This window comes from Halichondria panicea, chromosome 16, assembly GCF_963675165.1.
Source record: "Halichondria panicea chromosome 16, odHalPani1.1, whole genome shotgun sequence".
NCBI lineage: Eukaryota > Metazoa > Porifera > Demospongiae > Suberitida > Halichondriidae > Halichondria > Halichondria panicea.
In genome coordinates this window covers 1,411,038-1,427,797 of record NC_087392.1, presented here as the reverse complement: position 1 = coordinate 1,427,797, position 16,760 = coordinate 1,411,038, and the positions used below count along the sequence as shown (strand labels likewise).

Here is a 16,760-nt window from a genome sequence, read left to right as displayed (position 1 = left end):
AAAGCTACAGAGTCTTGTCAAGCACTTCATGTGGTTTGCATTTATTTTGCATTCCTTCATTAATTGAGTTAGCAAAGAGTACAACAAACCACAGGAAGCAAAGTGAACTGCTGCATAATAATATTATATAACTACTATACAGTAAAGTTTGTGAGCAGTGAGCAAGAAACAATGTATGCATGCAATCTATCTAATGATTGTCAGTGGAGCAGTTCAAGCTAGCTTCTTCTTCTTGGCTCTCCCGCGAGGTGTGGACTCACGACTCCTTTTCTGACCAGCGTGTTTATGTGGGGATGCACCAGTCACCTGCAAATGTAATGCATCAACATAACAATCATACTTACCTAGTATTATAATACGCATATATCATGTGTATACCTTGGAAGTATTATGAAGCATTATGCAATCTCTATAAGCTATCTCTCAACTTCTAAGCCACAGTAAAAGATCACAATGGGATACATTGGGTCAAGGTAATTAGTCTACATACCACTCAATCAAGGCACAAGCCACAGTACAAGCCATGGGCTATAATCAGATACCCCTACCTTCAACTTGGGACCTCTTTTGCGCTGCTTCCTTTCCTCCTCTTCTCTCTCCTCCAGCTCCTGGTTCTCTTTCTCAATGAGTGTGATGAGTGTGTTACAGCGACGCTGAATATCGAGAGCCGTCCGCGACTTGATGTGCCAGTCAAACCGAAACTGAGGCCCCTCTCGAACAGCAGTGAGTATTTGATCGTAAACATTCTCTTTATCGAATCCAAACTTATGGAGCATGCAAATCTGTAGGAAATGCACAGAACGAATAAAAGCATACTATTATAGCATTATGATTCGAAAGAACAGACTAATTGAATAAACTTAATTACCCCACCCCCACTTACCAGAAACCTATCTTCCTCCTCTGTGTAGTTCTTGCCCTTGTTGGTGCCATACACTATGTGCAGCTGGTGGAAGGGTGACTTGTAACGGCACATCTTCTCCTCCAGAGCCCGTCGAATATCTTTCTTGCGTTGAATTTTCTGCTCTCCCTTCTCAATGATATTCATGATCCTGTCATGGTCTTGTAGCTCGTCCTTGCGTTCCCAGAACACTTTAGAATAGTCTTTGACCTAAACATAAACAGACACAACAACTGTCTACACAGACTCGACACCATGGTGATAACACATTGTGTAGGATTATTTACCATTAGGGGTTGAAAACAGAAATAGTAAATCAAATATTTCTATCCCCCAGGAGTTCTCCATAGCTACATTATGTACATGAATTGTGCGTGTACAAATAGCCTGTGGCTCTTGGAAAGCTTAAAAGTACAGGCCAAACAAGCTCTCTCTACTCACCTGCTGAGGCTCCTTCCCCTCCACCTCGTTGCATATCTTGTCTATGTTCTCACGTCCATACTCCCCCACGGCCCTCACAAACTGGTTGAATTCTCGTCTGGTCCAGTTAGAAAATCCCGACTGAAGTAGCCCCTCCTTTTCCGCCGTCTGTTCTTCAGTGAGAGGCTCTGCAGTGTCGATTTTTTCTTGCTCTGATTTCTGCCATTCCTCGGGATTCTCAGTCTCCAGATTCAGAGGTACTCGATAGTTAATGGATTTCCTGCATCGAGAGTACAGTAGAGTAGATTGACTTTGTACGTATAATTATGTGATTACAACTGTGGGTGTCAGGTAGACTAAAGGTGGGCTCACAAAGTAATTAATATGTGGGAACCATGTTCAATCAAGAATAGAATTTGGCTCTATCTATATAGTAACACTACATGTACATAGATTCTAGTGTAGATCCCATGTTACACTACATGATTTGCAGTAGTCCACCTACTAGTACACACACACACACCTGAAAGCATAAATCTCCTGATCGAGTAGCTCAAAGAGCCTGGGAGGGAAGAACTGATAGTCCTGAACCACTGGCTGCTTCGGGGGACGAGGAGCTTTAGGGACCTTGGGTTCAGACATTCGTAGAGCATCCCTAAAGTAAGCATCCACAGCATAGTTGGCCTTTCTCCCTCTTTTGGGTGGCTCTATCCAGTGCACTAATCCAGGCTCCTATGAAATGGAACAAGTTCACAATAGAGGGTACAAGTGTGTACAAGCATAACTAGAGCTATTAATGGCTGTCACCGTGTGTGTTAGTGACCTTCACCTTGTGCTTTTCTCTAAAGTCCTCGCCCTCAAAGTGGTAGACACTACCAGTCGGGACATCAAGAGCAAAGTTCTTCAGTTGCGACTCTCCTAATCCTTTCATCTTCTCAGTCATCTCAGCAGTCTAGAGATCACGTGGGATGCAAAGGAATAGTACAAAATCAAGAATTCATTGAGCAAAGGCTAATCCTATTACAAGATATTAAGCTATGCACGTACATAGCTTCTCTAACCAACATACTGCACAATATTACAGGGTCATCCTCTCACCTTCTGCTCTCCTTTCTCCAAGATCTCCTCAATATCAGTATCAGTAATGGTGGACTCCTTTGAGCTGAACACCTTTTCTGCCCCATGTCGAATCATGGACAGCATCTCCTCACTACCGAGTCTCTGATGACCGTCCACCAGACGACCCTGTTGAATCACAATCTTGTCAAGATGTAACTTCATCTCTGCCCTCTCCACAATACGCTCTTCCACCGTGTTCTCTGTGATCAAACGAAACACTCGCACCATCTTGGTCTGTCCAATACGATGAGCTCGATCCTGACCACAAGGAAAAGAGTCACTTATAATGGTTGTTACAAGAGCACTGACACTGTACATGCATACCATACATGTGTATACATACCATACATACATACATGTACACCAAACTCGGTCAAGAACAATCCCTGAAACAAATTAGGACGTGTATAAAAACTTAGTGTAAACATGTACAGGAAGTGTGTGATTCCACTATGAACACTTACTGCACACCACTTAGTTGTTGTGCAAACATATGCTAACAGTACCTGTGCCTGCAGGTCGACTTGTGGGTTCCAGTCTGAGTCAAAGAGGACGACAACATCGGCTGTAGCCAGGTTGATACCCAGTCCACCAGCCCTCGTGGAGAGCATGAAGATAAAGAGGTCACTGCCAGGCTTATTGTATTCCTCTATGTAGGCCTACACGGGGAGAGAGAGAGAGAGAGAGGGGGGGGGGGTTAGTGGGGAATGAAGTAGTATTATATGGAGGTGGAAATTTACCTTTAAGATACTGAGTAAGCATTAGGTTGTAGTTGTACCATTAGTGTTACCTGTCTATCCACATGCGGCGTGTTCCCGTCCAGGCGACAGTACTTGTGGTCCCTCCACAGACAGTAGTCCTCCAGAATGTCCAACACACGAGTCATCTGACAGAATATGAGAACACGAGAACCCTCCTCTTTGAGCCGAGGGAGCAGCTTGTCCAGCACTACCAGCTTACCACTGTTGTGAACAATGTGTGAGTCCGTTGTATAGGGGGGGCCTGGGTAGAGGTAGACATTAGTCTTATAAACCTGAGTCCTGAGTATGTAAACCTGCACATGTATAATTACTCTCCCAGTCTCTGTAAAAGATTATTGGAACTACTTTTAACAATTAGCTCAGACTATAACCACAATTACATTAAAATTATACAATTAGCTCAGACTATGACCAGTTACAAAACAATGTTCAGCATGCTCTCATGCACACATACCTGGCTCAGCCCCGTCAAAGAGGTATGGATGGTTGCAACACTTCCTCAGCTGCATGAGGATATTGAGCACTCTCATCTTGTGCGACTTGCCTGCCCCGTTCACGACATCAATGTCTTTCATTAGAATCTTTGTGTACCATTCTCGCTGCATCTTTGAGAGTCCTACATAGATCTTGACCTCTTTCTTTGGAAGTAGTTTCTTCTCCACCTCTGATTTGAGTCTTCTCAGGAGGAAGGGACGAAGGACACCGTGAAGTCTCTCCACCAACTTTGTATCCTCTAGTTTGGAATGACTGAACCAAGTGTCGAAATCCTGTATGTGTGTGTGTGCGTGTGTGAGGGGGGGGTGGAGTGTGTGTGTGTGTGTGTGTGTGTGTGTGTGTGTGTGTGTGTGTGTGTGTGTGAGGGGGTGGAGATGTTGAAACTTGTTCTGGTATACAGATATTTAATGCATCTTGTACAGTGCACCCAGTGTGTTTGTTGATAATGGAACGTAAGTATATTTAATAAGCACCTCTGATGAATTGAAGACATCAGGGAGGAGGAAGTTGAGTAGAGCCCAGAGTTCGTGAAGGTTGTTCTGAAGTGGTGTACCAGTGAGCAGCAGGCGATTCGTGGTCCGGAATTCTCTCACTATTTCTGACAGCTGTATATACAGGGTAACAGAACACCTATATGTCAATTTGATAACTATGCAAAACATATAACCCACATAATATGATAAGCTTTGATGGCACAGATAGAGCAACAACCAAAAGGGTGGAATATGTGACACTATCTGTTATGGGATACCAAATAATTATGGCACCCACAACAGTAGCCAATAATTATTCTATAGCACACCCAATAAAAAGACACCAACATACAATGTATGAATAGGGGTGGTAGATTATGCCAGTTGAGCATAATAGGGACAGTCAGCATACATGAAATTATAATTTGAGCATATTAAATGGACATTCTTTGTTTGACAGCCACACATAATGTCTTACAGTACATACTACAGTAGCACAGTTACATTCTGCATGGTTGACTTGTCAAACCAAATCCTTAAAGGAACACAATATTAGATGTCATAGCTAGGATGATGTCATAGCTAGGATTAATATATTATTTTTGTAGGGTCAAATCGATAATGGGAGAATTCCTAAGCATAAAAGACTAGCATACAAATGTAATGGGTGAAAAAAAGAGCATAATATGTACACACCCCTAAGTATGAAGCTAACTAAAGTACATGCAGTAACATGCCTTTGATTTTTCATTCTTGATTCTGTGGGCCTCATCAATGACTATATATCTCCAGTTAAGCTTCTTGAAGGTGGACTTTTCCTTGAGTACCATCTCATAGGAGGTCACCACCACATTCCACTCCCCAGGCATGATCTCCTCACTGATAATGCGATGCTGGAGGGGGTGGAAAAAAGACACAGCTTGGTTGTGTAAATTAAGCTAGCATGTGTGAGCTATTTTCCTAGTGAGCATACGGAAAGACCATGGTACCCATAGCCTACACTGACAGTAGTGTCAAGCAGTCAATACAAAACACACCCTCTCCTCCTGGTTGCCAATGAGGCAGATGGGGATGAGTTTGGGGCACCATCTCTTGAACTCTGCCATCCAGTTGGAGAGGGTGGACTTGGGTACCACTACCATGTGAGGTCCGGGCACGTCTCTCATCAGACACATGTAGCCGAGCAGTGAGATGGTCTGGAGGGTCTTACCAAGGCCCTGGGGGGAGAGGACATGTATTATTTAAAATGTGGACTTGATATTTGCATACAGTGTATGGAAGTTTACATCAATGTAATGTTGTAATGTGGTGAGAGGTTAGCTACATGTACATGATTGTAGTTTCACTACCACTCACCATCTCATCAGCCAGGATCCCGTTGATGCCATTCTCATAGAGTGAGATCATCCAGTTAAGCCCTCTGATTTGGTAGTCTCGCATCGTACCATTCACAATATCTGCACACACGCAAACACACCATGACTTATAGAACACATACACAGAAACGTGTGTTCCTTTACCCCTGTCCAAACCGTTACCGTACACACAGAGACAGAGATCTTGTATATCAGAGATAAACACATATGTACTGAAGCTACAGCTGTGACTGACTGTACTCCATCAGACTGAGCAAACAGTACAGCTATGCAATCTAGGTTTGCTTACACCATGGTGACTCTGTGAACATAGTGATTGTCTTTCCCTCTAGATCATCCTCATCGATGAGCTCATCATCCTCGTCAGCTTCACTCAGACGGTGGCGACTGTGTGTGTGTGTGTGTTGGGGGGGGGGGGGGGGTTATTCATGACTGTACAGTAGGAGTAAATTGATTTATAGCTTGAGTTTGGAAGGTCAGGTTAATACAATAGAGAACTGTCATTACCTCAATGGCCTTACTCGGACCTTGGTTTAATGGGCCCCTAAGTAAAACTCCGATTCAACATCACTACGTGATCAGTCATACACATGTGTCAGAGCCACTGAATGCAGGGCACACATTTTTAACTCAAGAGCTATGCTAGTATGCTACTAACGTAGAGGATGATTCGTGACGTCTTCGCTCTTTTTTGTAGACTCCAGAGGGCGAGGTCATTTTCAGCGGTGACGAGGGGGTCTTCTTGGAGCCAGACGTGTTCATAAAATGAGCGAAGATCTCAGTTTGTTGGAGGAGGAAGTCAAATCTTCTAGTCTTGTCTTCCTCCTGTGGTGGGCAACATATAGAATAAATCACCGTTCACTATTTTAATACGTATACAGCACTGATCAGTAAAATAACTATTTGAGTGATCTTTTTCATATTTATAGTTATAGTTATAATAGAGTACTTCACAGACGCACTAGCTTTATATTGAAATCAGTGGGAGGTGGACTCTTGGCAGTAGGGCTGGTAATGGCTTCAGGAGCAGGATTTGGGGCCGCTTGGCCCTCTTCTGGCTGCGGATTATAGTCTGGGTCCATTTTTTACTTGCAACAAGCTCTAGATAGCTGTAAAATGCTCTAAACTTTCTCTTTGATCTTGTGGCTTTCGCGGGCAGACAATGTACCACCGTGTGCTAGTCATGTGACCTTTTAACCTTTTGACCTTTGAGCTTTCCTCCTATACTTGTACGCGGTTTGACCTCGAAGCAGATATTTATGATGAAACTTATTTTGGTTAACCACCTAATGGGCTTATATATAGTATTGCACAAATAATAGCAAGGCACCCTGTGTTATCGTAGATCGCTGAATGAGAGGGAATTCTTTAACCCGTAATTTTTTTTTTCAATCAAAGTTTTTAATAAACCTTAACACACACACTGTAAAAGAATGACTAGTTTTATACAACCAATGCAGAAATTACTTGCAGCTGTTATAGTACAATGAAAGTTATGTTCTTTTTATGCTAGTTTTTTTTCATGGCTTGCAACAGACGCAAAATGTAGAGAAACAAGTTGATGAAGTCCAGATAGAGGTTAATAGAGGCCATTATGTATTCCTCTGTCGAGACCTTGTGCATTATCATGTGTGTGTCGAATATGATGAAGCCACAGAAGATCAGAGCACCTCCCACAGTCAGCACAAAATCCAAAGCCTCGCTCCAAAAAAATATCTGTAGGGTATGGATATAATACAGGCTCTAGATATGTTTCTTAACTAATAAGTTTTAGCTGATACAAGTGATACGCTACTATAGATGAAAACAAAGGCGGCCTATAGAGATGTGCCTGTTATTATACCCACCCACCTGTAACACTCCACCAATGATCAGAACCCAGAGGAAGGCAAACAAGCTGCATGAAGACAGAGAGGAGGAACCTTACACGTAACTGTCTTCCTAAAGAATGCCACTCATTGCAACACAACTCACCTTGCTCCCCAACTGCTGAAATCGTATTTGCTCTGCATGGTGTAGGCTGTAAGCCCAATGAATACGCTGGCGGTGATAGCAAATGCCTTCAATACTAGGTCCACATCATAGTAGGTTATCACAATCCCAACGCTGAGGCCTTCAAGGAGTGTCTACACATTAAAATAAATGAGATACATACTATCGATTTTAGGAGTGCATGAATCTGTCTGATACTATAATTTACGACAATTGAGTGACTTACAAATACGAACAGAAGAATAAAGTTGGTGGGAGCTTCGTTCTTCTTAATAATGAGTGCCACTAGAACAACTAGTGTCCCTATGAGCAACCCAATACTAAGCACAACACTGCAGGCAAGAACAAAGATGGCAAACACAGCACAATACAAGCAATACGAACACACCTGCTCTGTACGACATCTTTGAGTGCAGGCACAAACATGCATACTGCACACACCAGCACAGTTAGCAGTAGTTGAGCAGTGAGGATCCCATACACCTTTCGCAGAAAACCTACATAATTATGTAGAGTTGGGCAAGACAATGTAAAAGGCTTTTACAACAGTAAGATCTGGTATCAACTTACTGAGTCTTAGAGCAATCTCAGCTTGCCATACTGACAGGGACTCTCCTTTCCCAGGCTTTCCTCCATTGAATACTGACTCAAGATCCATCATATTGACTCCTGGTTTGTTGATTCTTATAGCTTATTAAATTGGTTAAGATCGACACAAAAAAAGACTTTCAAGGGGTTGCTAGCCCCAGCCACCTTGAAGCACACATGTTGCAACAAAGCCCTTTACCGTCTCTCTGAGCTGAGTAGTGAGAGGAGATTCAGAAACTACAATATCTGCAGCAGCTTCAGAGCATTTGCAAGCATGGATCTCAGCCAGTGCTTATCTATCCTAACCAAGGCCAGCTCAGATAATGAGAAAATGGCTGCAATGCTGGTGGTAAGCTTTACGAAACCAAAATGCCCTGTAGCTAGCTGTATTAAATTTCACTGATTCTTTACAGGCTGCCAAGCTGATCAAATCTGGAGATATCGGGAGTGAAGATCGAAAAAAAATCTTCAATTCAATTGGATTCAACTTTTTGAACAGGCTACTTGCAACGAGTGAGTTGTACCTTATTAACTATTATGAAAATGTGGTTCCTTCCACAGAGATTAATCCAGAAGAATGCACTGATAATCCTTATCAGGCGATTGCTGTCACCATATTAGCTTGCTTCTGCACAGACCAAGAATTGGTAACCATTAAATTGCATCATTTGTACCTAAATTGACCAGCACTCACGTCCATAAGGCATTGCATCCTCAAGTGACCTCCAAAATTCCTCTGTTCAATGACTACTTATCCAACTGGTAAGCAGTACATCTCACCGTCCATGCTCGGGAGGTTATAAATTTTTCTCCAGTAAAGAGAATAATTTAATAGCAGAAGATGCTCTACAATGTCTCCAAGGAATCAGTACAACTTGCACTGGGTGCCGCCATTTATTGAGATCTGACTACTCCACTCTCCAAGCCCTGGCTAAAAATTATATCTGTCAAACCTCAGGTAATGTCCTTTATTGTGGGTCTGATGTATATAATCATAATTATTTTGCTCTTTAGTGTCTGCAGGAGGAAAAGATCTATTGCTACATATTCTGAGACAAGAAGACGTTAGAGCAATGGAGAGTTTTCCATCTCACTTGTCGTCTCTTATGACTGTGCTTGCTGCAGAGTTTAAGTCGAACCAGGTGAGGGAGTACATTGATTGATAAGAGATGGTGTTGTATTGACTGGGATGGATTTTGTAGGATGACCTGAAGTTTCAGCTGTGTAAACTGCTTCATAGTGTGATCCTACTAGCTGGAGACTCGTTGGTAAGTAGTGATTGTTGCAAAAAATTCTAAAATATTGTCCTGTACAGAACGTAGCCATGGGCGGAGCTGAGTGGGTGAGAGACGTTGCAGCTGGGCTAAAGGACATTCTGACCAGTAAGCTGGACTCAGTCCATCGTGACCCTGCCCTACACTTGGCCGCTCTCCTATGTCAACTGTTTGGATTGCAATGGGTGGAGCCTTCAGGTTCAAAATTCATGCTACTACTCGTTGACCTGTTCAAAGTGGTGAGGTCTCAATAATTATTTTTAGCCCTTAGTACAGTGCCTGTGTGTTAAATATGAAGCCAATGATCAATTGGATGTGCTGTAGTTATGCTTTAGTTAATGTGTCTGCTTTTGTTACCTTAGGAGGCAAGACTGGCAATAGATGGAAGAGAGGTGACTGATGTTAGTGAATCTTCAGAGCTGCTATGTTCTTGTTTCATTGTCTTTGAGTCTGCCATAGCTTACATCTTGAGACACAACGACATTACAAAAGGTACGACATACGTGCAGCCTTGTGAGTCACCCATACTGACTGGTCCCTTTTTCTCATTCATACTAGGAACTTCACTTACTGAAGAAGATCTTCTCCATTTGCATACCACCCTAACTGAGATATTCACATTTATTCTCCTCCTTCTCAAGCAACTTGACTCCATAACACCCACTGACACGCTCCTTGAAACACTCTCCATGGAGACGACCCCCCTCCTCATAGCGTGTGTGCGTGTGGTAGGGGCCTGGCTTGCAGAAGACAGCCTCTCACTATCTACAGATATTTACTCGTGTCTCCCATTTCTTGTTCGTCTTGCAAAGCTCACCGACAGCCCAGCAGCAGAGAGAGAGGGTAAAGACCTCCTCAAGTTCTTACTCCCTGGATTAAGTCACCTCACAGCTGAGGACAATCCAAGAAAGAGCCTCATTCAAGCTGGTCTGTGGGATGTATTGCAGGCACACTTGCAGAGACTGCTTCTGGAGAATCCTAATAGTCTGTAAGTGAATAATCGATTGTTTTTGGAACATTTTAGGAAGGATTTGTTTCTTAACAGTGATGGTGTAGCTGAAAAGCTGCGGTTTTGCTGTGAGGTGATGGTGAATGTGTGTGTCTGTGAGAGGAGTCTGTTCAGTGATGGAGAAGAAGCTGCCATTACCTCTGCACTCATCTTTAAGATATTCACCAAAGGTGAGATACACATACTGCTTTGAATACACAGTCATTACTATATTCATTGTACAATTACATTATAAATTTACATACAGTATACTAGGTATGGCAATGTATAGATTCCCTATAAAACATGCATGTACCATGCACGTAGTAGGTATGTGCATGGTACATGTATGTTTTATAGGGAATCTATACATTTTTGTGCATTCATTGATTGCTGTGTACAACGTTTTGTTTGCCTCTCCTACTATTTCCCACTCTCTCTCACATGTCCTCATCTGTGCCCCTCATGCACACATTCTGTAGCCCCTCCCTCATGTCCCATTTTGAAGATGAACACTCTTCTATTGTTCATTCTCATTGCAAACAAAACAGGTGAGTGATATCATAGAATGGTAGTATAATAAGGCAAATTAAAGTCACTTTGTAACTGGTCTGTATGGACTTGTACATTTCTCAACTATCCTAACACATCTGTCGCTTTCATTAGGATGTAACTCCTGATACAAATGTAGAGCATGTCTTTGAAATGTTCCTCCCCCTACAAACACTATACAATCAGCTTTAGTGACTAATACTAGTTGTAACATGGCTATGTAGCCAGAGTCTTGGTTGTGTGTAACTGACTCAAAGGTCTTCTCCCAGTCCTCTAATTTCAATCCTTGTAGCTTCTCCACAAATGCTTCCATGTCTGAGAGGTGGCCAAAATAATGTTTGTTTTTGAAACTGTCACTGCCATACTTTCCAATGTCTATAGAAAGGAACACCTGTGGTATGTGCTTGACAGACTTCACTACCTCCAAGCCTTGATTAGTTTGCTTTAGGCAGCTGGGAATAATGGCATGTGTATCTCCATCACTGATCTTGTGTTTAGTCAGTCCTGTCATTTCGTATCTGGCCATTACAGCCACGTATGATGTATTACCACCATTGTGACTTAGATACTGTTGAGTATAGAGTTCTGCATCGCGTAAGATTCTTGCACTTGGTTTTGTGTGCTCTCTATAAGCTTTCTCTTCTGGACAAATGTTTTCTTGAACTAAAAATCTCTGATTCTCTCCAATTCCTCTCCACTCGCTAATAAGAATCGACACTTTTTCATTTTCATATTCTCCTAAAATGTGTTCTTGAATCTCTTTCATAGTTAACTCATCCCCTGATAGGAAATTGAGACACACAGTACGTGCAACCACAAACCCTCTTGACTGCAAATAAGACAATCCTTTGCTGTGTAGAAACTTGAATTTGCATCCCTCAGCGTAAAGTTTCTTTGCTGAAGGGGGGTGGGGAAAGGGGAGTCCCCTAGCTCGTACGTCTCTTACATACGTTAAGACTGGGTATTTAGCTTGTACAACAATCAGTTTTCTGGGGGCTGTTCTCACAAATTCCGCCCATTCTACGAGTGGAGCGTATCCAACATCTCTGGTGTACTCTTCCCAGTCGTGCATGTCAAACGTGTCCTCCATTCTGAGCATGCCCAGTTGTTTAGTTTCATCTAATGGGGTCAACATATTCGAGTTTTTCATGAACGGCTTAACAACCACCATGTTCAAATACCGGGCCCAACATTGTAGTTGTAGTAGGTTGCCTGAGGCCATTGTTTGTTGTTCGTATATGTCCAGTACTACTATGTACCCTCCTTCAGTGTTGTAGTCTTGTTTCAAGGAGGCTGTCTGTAGTGATGCAGCAAAAGGTGACAGAATGTTATTGTGTTCGGCTGTAGTGTTATTTAGTTCAGTAACATTTAATTGCTCTTGTGAGTTAGTTAAATTATGTCTCAGCATGTTCTCCATCTCTGTAACTAGTAGCCTCTCAATACTGTTGTTGTAGCTTGATGCTGTACGGGAATGCTCTGATCGACCTTCATTCCTGCTTGTAGTTAACAAGGCACTTTGATAATAGTATGAGCTGTTGGTCATTAATAGCAGAATGACTAGCACTAGAAGGATAAAAACTATCTTGATTTTGCCTGTGATGGTCATCTTAGCTTCTATAGTTAACTAGATCTATAGCTAAATAGCTAAATACAAAGGTGTATGTGTTAACTACCCTACCCAACTGTACCTGTAGCATGGAATGCAATTATGCAAACGTTTGGAATCCAAGCCTTATAATCATTTACACAATTAATATAATTATGGTGTTTACATCACCATTTTAATGTGATCGATACTAGTAACATTAACTATGCATGAATAAGTTCCAAATTGCCCTTCTGAGTACATACAGGCACTATATGAATGCACCAATCAGCCTCAGGGACTCTAGCTTGATACAATGCCAGAGCGTGCTTCTGGAACGACCCTCCACCCACAAACAGCACACACGTTGCTCTTGTGACAATCATCTTCTGGAGTAGTGCTATGTAGCCTGCATCGGTGGTATCCCCAATGTCTTCAAATGATCGCTCCCACTCTGCAACGCTCCACTTGTCACCATACATACCTTGAAAGAAATTTTGAAAGTCTTGCTGAATCGTGGCATTTTGTTTGAAACTTTTGCTCCCATATTTTCCCATATCTATGGATAGAAATGTTTTGCTCAGACTTTTTTTAGCAGAGAACATTTTCCAATGCTCAAGTGTCTTTGTTAGACAGTATCCTATAGAGCCTTGCCGCTTGCTTAGTCCGTTTTTTGATTTTTCAATCCTTGCAATAATAGCGATAAACTCACTGTTTGTTAGGTATTTTGTGATATATCTGTCGACATGTTTTAATAGCCTTGGACTGGGAGGCATGTGCTCCTGTATACCCGTATTTGAGCATCCTGAATTTACAACATTTATACGGCCAGAAGCAGCCAGTCCTTTCCATTGTTCAAAGTACACTGTAGTACTGTTAGGGCTGTGTGTGTTATATATAGCTTCATTGAATTCATCAATTGTTAGTTTGTCTCCATATTCAAAGTTGAAGCAAACTTTTCGTACAATATTGAAGCCAGCTTGACTGATGAGATCATTATTTGGCCATTTACTGTGTTTGGAGCAACCGTTTTTGTATCTGATTTCTCTTGGTTGGAATTTGTCGGGCTTTTGCTTCACTTCTGCTTGCAATGTTCTGGTCTTACTTTTAACGAATTTGAGTTGCACTATGATAACATCTTTTGTTGCTTCTTTCAGGAACGTCTCATATGATACAACCTCTGCATTTCTCATCCTCACACTCTCTTGGTTCCAATACTCCAGATCAATAAGATCACTGAACTTTAGCTTGGACTGCTGTGGTCCGATTGTTGTGCGAAGCATTGAGCTCACAGAGTAGGGTTCCACCACCTTAGCTCCAACCTTTCCTGCCCAGCACTGAAGATTTTGCAAATTTCTACTTGCAGATGAAAATTGTTCCCAGAAGTCACCAGCTACGACAAAGCCTCTTGTGGGATCACTCTTTTTTATGGTCTGTGTAGAAAGATTTCCTCTTTTAACTATTGGTAGTTCTATTTGACTCTGTGTAGAATGATGTCTTCTTCCAACTATTATTTGACTTTGTATAGCAACGTTTGATCGTAGGTAGGTATGAGTGAATAAGAGCACTATCGATACTACTGTACAGAGCACACCAACACTCTTGACTTTAGCTAGCATGTTGTTAATTGATTACGAACAAGGTTTCTTAGAGCCCTAGCAGCAAGTGTGGCATGTAAATTGCATTTGTGTTTGTGTTACATTCCTATGGTTGTTACATTCCTAGTTACAGCAGTATGCAGCTAGTCCTTACTTTTAAACTAAAGATGGCTAGGCTCTTCAAGAAAATCTTACTACTGCTGGTAGCTCTAGCTTTATTTTTAGGCCTTTTCATCTTCAATCTTAAAGCCCTCAAAGTGAGTAGCTCTCCCTCGATTGAACCCAATGACCTCATCCCTATTGTAAAACATGGTCGTAAGATTAAGGTGCACAATATAGAGAGTCATTATGAAGACACACCAGAAAGACTACTACAAGTTGCACCTGATCTTCTCAAAGCCGAAAAGATGATAAAGTCTTCAGCTGAGGAAAGAAATAAACCTTCCCCTCCAAAAGAGTCTCCTTCCTCTGATCAAAATACTTCAATTGTTGTGCATAAAGCAGTATTCAACTCATCCTCTGAAAGTGTACCTGTTGCAGTGATAGTTAGACACAAAGTGATGGAATCAAATCAGCCAGTTATAATGCAAAAAGGTGTTACTGAGATCCCTCCACTCAAAGTTGACCCCAACAATATCAGTGTCAAGAGAGGAGTGGTACTTGCAATCAACTACTATGAACAGCAGACAATGGCTTCTCGAAACATGTTTCAACTTCAGTGCTGGGCAAAGACGCTTAATCTAGATGTAGTTCAACCAGCCACCAAAGACTCCTCCCTACTGACTCCACTCAATGACCAAATGTGGAAGAGCCAACTGAGATTTGGGGATCTGTTCGATACGGCCGAGTGGAAGAGAGTCTCCGATCAGTACCAGTATTCATCTCTGATAAACTGGGAAGATTTTCTTATTGAAGGGCCCCAAAAAGTTATCGTTGTTTCGTTCAACTATCCTTCAGTTAGTGTTTTGAAAGCAAGACAGAAAGCTGGTGAACAAGTGCTGCATTCACCTCAAGGAGACCGATATAAGATTGGTTGTGATAGCAAATTTCCATCATCCTCTGAAGTCAATTTTCTTAAAACTAAAGGTTTTACAATAGTACGTCAAGTATGTTTGAACTTTTACTATGGTGATGAATTATCATTGAACGAATTCAACTCTCACATACTGGGTGATTACTCGAGTAACGAGGTGACTGTTATCATGGAGATGTGGAGGGGGATGGGCTCTGGCCAGCGTGTTCTCATTAGAGACTCTGGTTGTGCCGAAACCTACCCCATTCAAGAGATCATTAGTCCCAGTCAGCGGTTAGTTCATGATGCAGAAATTTATATCAATAGACACTTTAGTGGAGGGCCGTTTTTGGCTGTCATGGGTCGATACGAAATGAGCCTTCTCACTACACACAAGACAGTCCCCTACTGCCTCAAGGACACTCTATACAAGTTCCAGCAGTTTAAGAAGGACACTAAGCTCGAGAATGCATTCCTTTCAATTGACGTTGGAAAGTACGGAAGCAAGAAATGGAGGAAAGGAGCGCAACCAGAAATCAGTAATGAAGTGATGCATCTTTTTCAGGGTATGTACGGAGCTGGTGCCTCGATAGGAGAATGGGAGGATGGATTTGAGAGTGTGTCCGGCACAAAAGACGCGGGATATATTGGACTGTTACAAAAGGTGATTGTGACTCGTGCACAATGTGTCCTGTTTGTTGGTGGAGGAGCGTTTCAGAGACATGGACTGTTTATGTACAAAAACTTACATCATGATAGTGTATGTGCTAGAACTGTTGATCAGTGTACCAGCAAAAACAAGTTTAAATTGTGAGAATGTCTAGTGCAGTTATTTTTGTATGTCAATGAATTGATGAATATCACTCAAAATCTGTCCAACATCTGTTTATAAATACAAGTACTGATATGGAATTTTACCATTAATTTCAAAGCCATTGGGTTATGCATGGTGTAATGCAGTTTCACTGCTATCATCCACTTCCATTGTACAGGCTCAGATCAGCTCAGTCGACAAACTCAAGCCCCATTCAAAGAGACACTGACTTCCATTCTTCACTACCTTGTGTCCTTGCTGAGGGATTGCCCAGGTGTGAAGCGGCACGGAGACCAATCACTCTCAGCTACTTTGTGGGAGGATATCTCTGAACTATGGTTTATATCCGTGCAAGGTACATGGTATATCAAAGTATAAACTGGCGCCGTTAATCGATGTCATATGCCAATTTGTGTAGAGCTTTCTCGGTCAGCTCTATGGAAGTCAGAGCTTTTAGAAGTGGCCATTAATGGGAACTATGTTCAGCAACTGACAACAGTCCTTGCAGACATTGGAGAGGTCTCTAAAGGTAGGTGTGTGTTACTGTATGTGTCTGCCCCAAATTTATGTACTCTTTGTCTATAGGAAACGATCAGCTGGAGTCGGTCGCTACTGCACTCTGTACCTTCCTCCAGTCAGTCACACAGTGAGAGATTATGTTGAACAATCAATTTTGGCTAAATCTGAATCAATTTGTGCAATCAAATTACATGAATTTGCAAAAGTTTGATACGAGAATGCATGCATACTAAATAAACAAGCAGTGCAAAATTAATGTCGCCAAAAAATGATTTTGGCAACAACATTTTTAA

At 41.9% G+C, this 16,760-nt stretch overlaps 6 protein-coding genes across 6 annotated transcripts; 2 read left to right on the top strand and 4 right to left on the bottom strand.

Moving 5' to 3' along the window:
* Nucleotides 1-98: 98 nt before the first annotated feature.
* LOC135350653 (SWI/SNF-related matrix-associated actin-dependent regulator of chromatin subfamily A member 5-like) lies at nt 99-6,741 on the bottom strand. The gene is made up of 17 exons (XM_064549512.1): nt 6,508-6,741; nt 6,204-6,370; nt 5,835-5,932; nt 5,526-5,626; nt 5,207-5,386; nt 4,907-5,062; nt 4,170-4,301; nt 3,656-3,968; nt 3,231-3,442; nt 2,947-3,099; nt 2,420-2,698; nt 2,151-2,273; nt 1,845-2,053; nt 1,343-1,601; nt 884-1,111; nt 549-782; nt 99-306 (listed from the first exon to the last, which is right to left on the bottom strand). The coding sequence occupies exons 1-17, from the start codon at nt 6,625-6,627 to the stop codon at nt 214-216; spliced, it is 3,057 nt and encodes a 1,018-aa protein (XP_064405582.1). The 5' UTR covers nt 6,628-6,741; the 3' UTR covers nt 99-213.
* Nucleotides 6,742-6,909: 168 nt separating this feature from the next.
* On the bottom strand, nt 6,910-8,248 carry LOC135350659 (protein lifeguard 4-like). Its single transcript, XM_064549517.1, has 6 exons — nt 8,108-8,248; nt 7,926-8,034; nt 7,764-7,869; nt 7,520-7,671; nt 7,397-7,442; nt 6,910-7,261 (listed from the first exon to the last, which is right to left on the bottom strand). The coding sequence occupies exons 1-6, from the start codon at nt 8,196-8,198 to the stop codon at nt 7,055-7,057; spliced, it is 711 nt and encodes a 236-aa protein (XP_064405587.1). The 5' UTR covers nt 8,199-8,248; the 3' UTR covers nt 6,910-7,054.
* A 59-nt stretch (nt 8,249-8,307) lies between these two features.
* LOC135350624 (neurochondrin-like) lies at nt 8,308-16,678 on the top strand. The gene is made up of 15 exons (XM_064549480.1): nt 8,308-8,474; nt 8,539-8,638; nt 8,687-8,772; nt 8,829-8,887; nt 8,941-9,083; nt 9,140-9,267; nt 9,328-9,393; nt 9,441-9,638; nt 9,762-9,891; nt 9,958-10,387; nt 10,445-10,578; nt 10,870-10,938; nt 16,127-16,303; nt 16,367-16,477; nt 16,534-16,678. The coding sequence occupies exons 1-15, from the start codon at nt 8,400-8,402 to the stop codon at nt 16,596-16,598; spliced, it is 1,971 nt and encodes a 656-aa protein (XP_064405550.1). The 5' UTR covers nt 8,308-8,399; the 3' UTR covers nt 16,599-16,678.
* On the bottom strand, nt 10,898-12,545 carry LOC135350629 (uncharacterized). The gene has a single exon (XM_064549485.1). The coding sequence runs from the start codon at nt 12,543-12,545 to the stop codon at nt 10,983-10,985; it is 1,563 nt and encodes a 520-aa protein (XP_064405555.1). The 3' UTR covers nt 10,898-10,982.
* On the bottom strand, nt 12,719-14,143 carry LOC135350631 (uncharacterized). Its single transcript, XM_064549487.1, has one exon. It carries the CDS (start codon nt 14,141-14,143, stop codon nt 12,749-12,751), a length of 1,395 nt encoding a protein of 464 aa, XP_064405557.1. The 3' UTR covers nt 12,719-12,748.
* Nucleotides 14,245-15,975, top strand: LOC135350628 (uncharacterized). The gene has a single exon (XM_064549484.1). It carries the CDS (start codon nt 14,260-14,262, stop codon nt 15,946-15,948), a length of 1,689 nt encoding a protein of 562 aa, XP_064405554.1. The 5' UTR covers nt 14,245-14,259; the 3' UTR covers nt 15,949-15,975.
* Nucleotides 16,679-16,760: the final 82 nt, after the last annotated feature.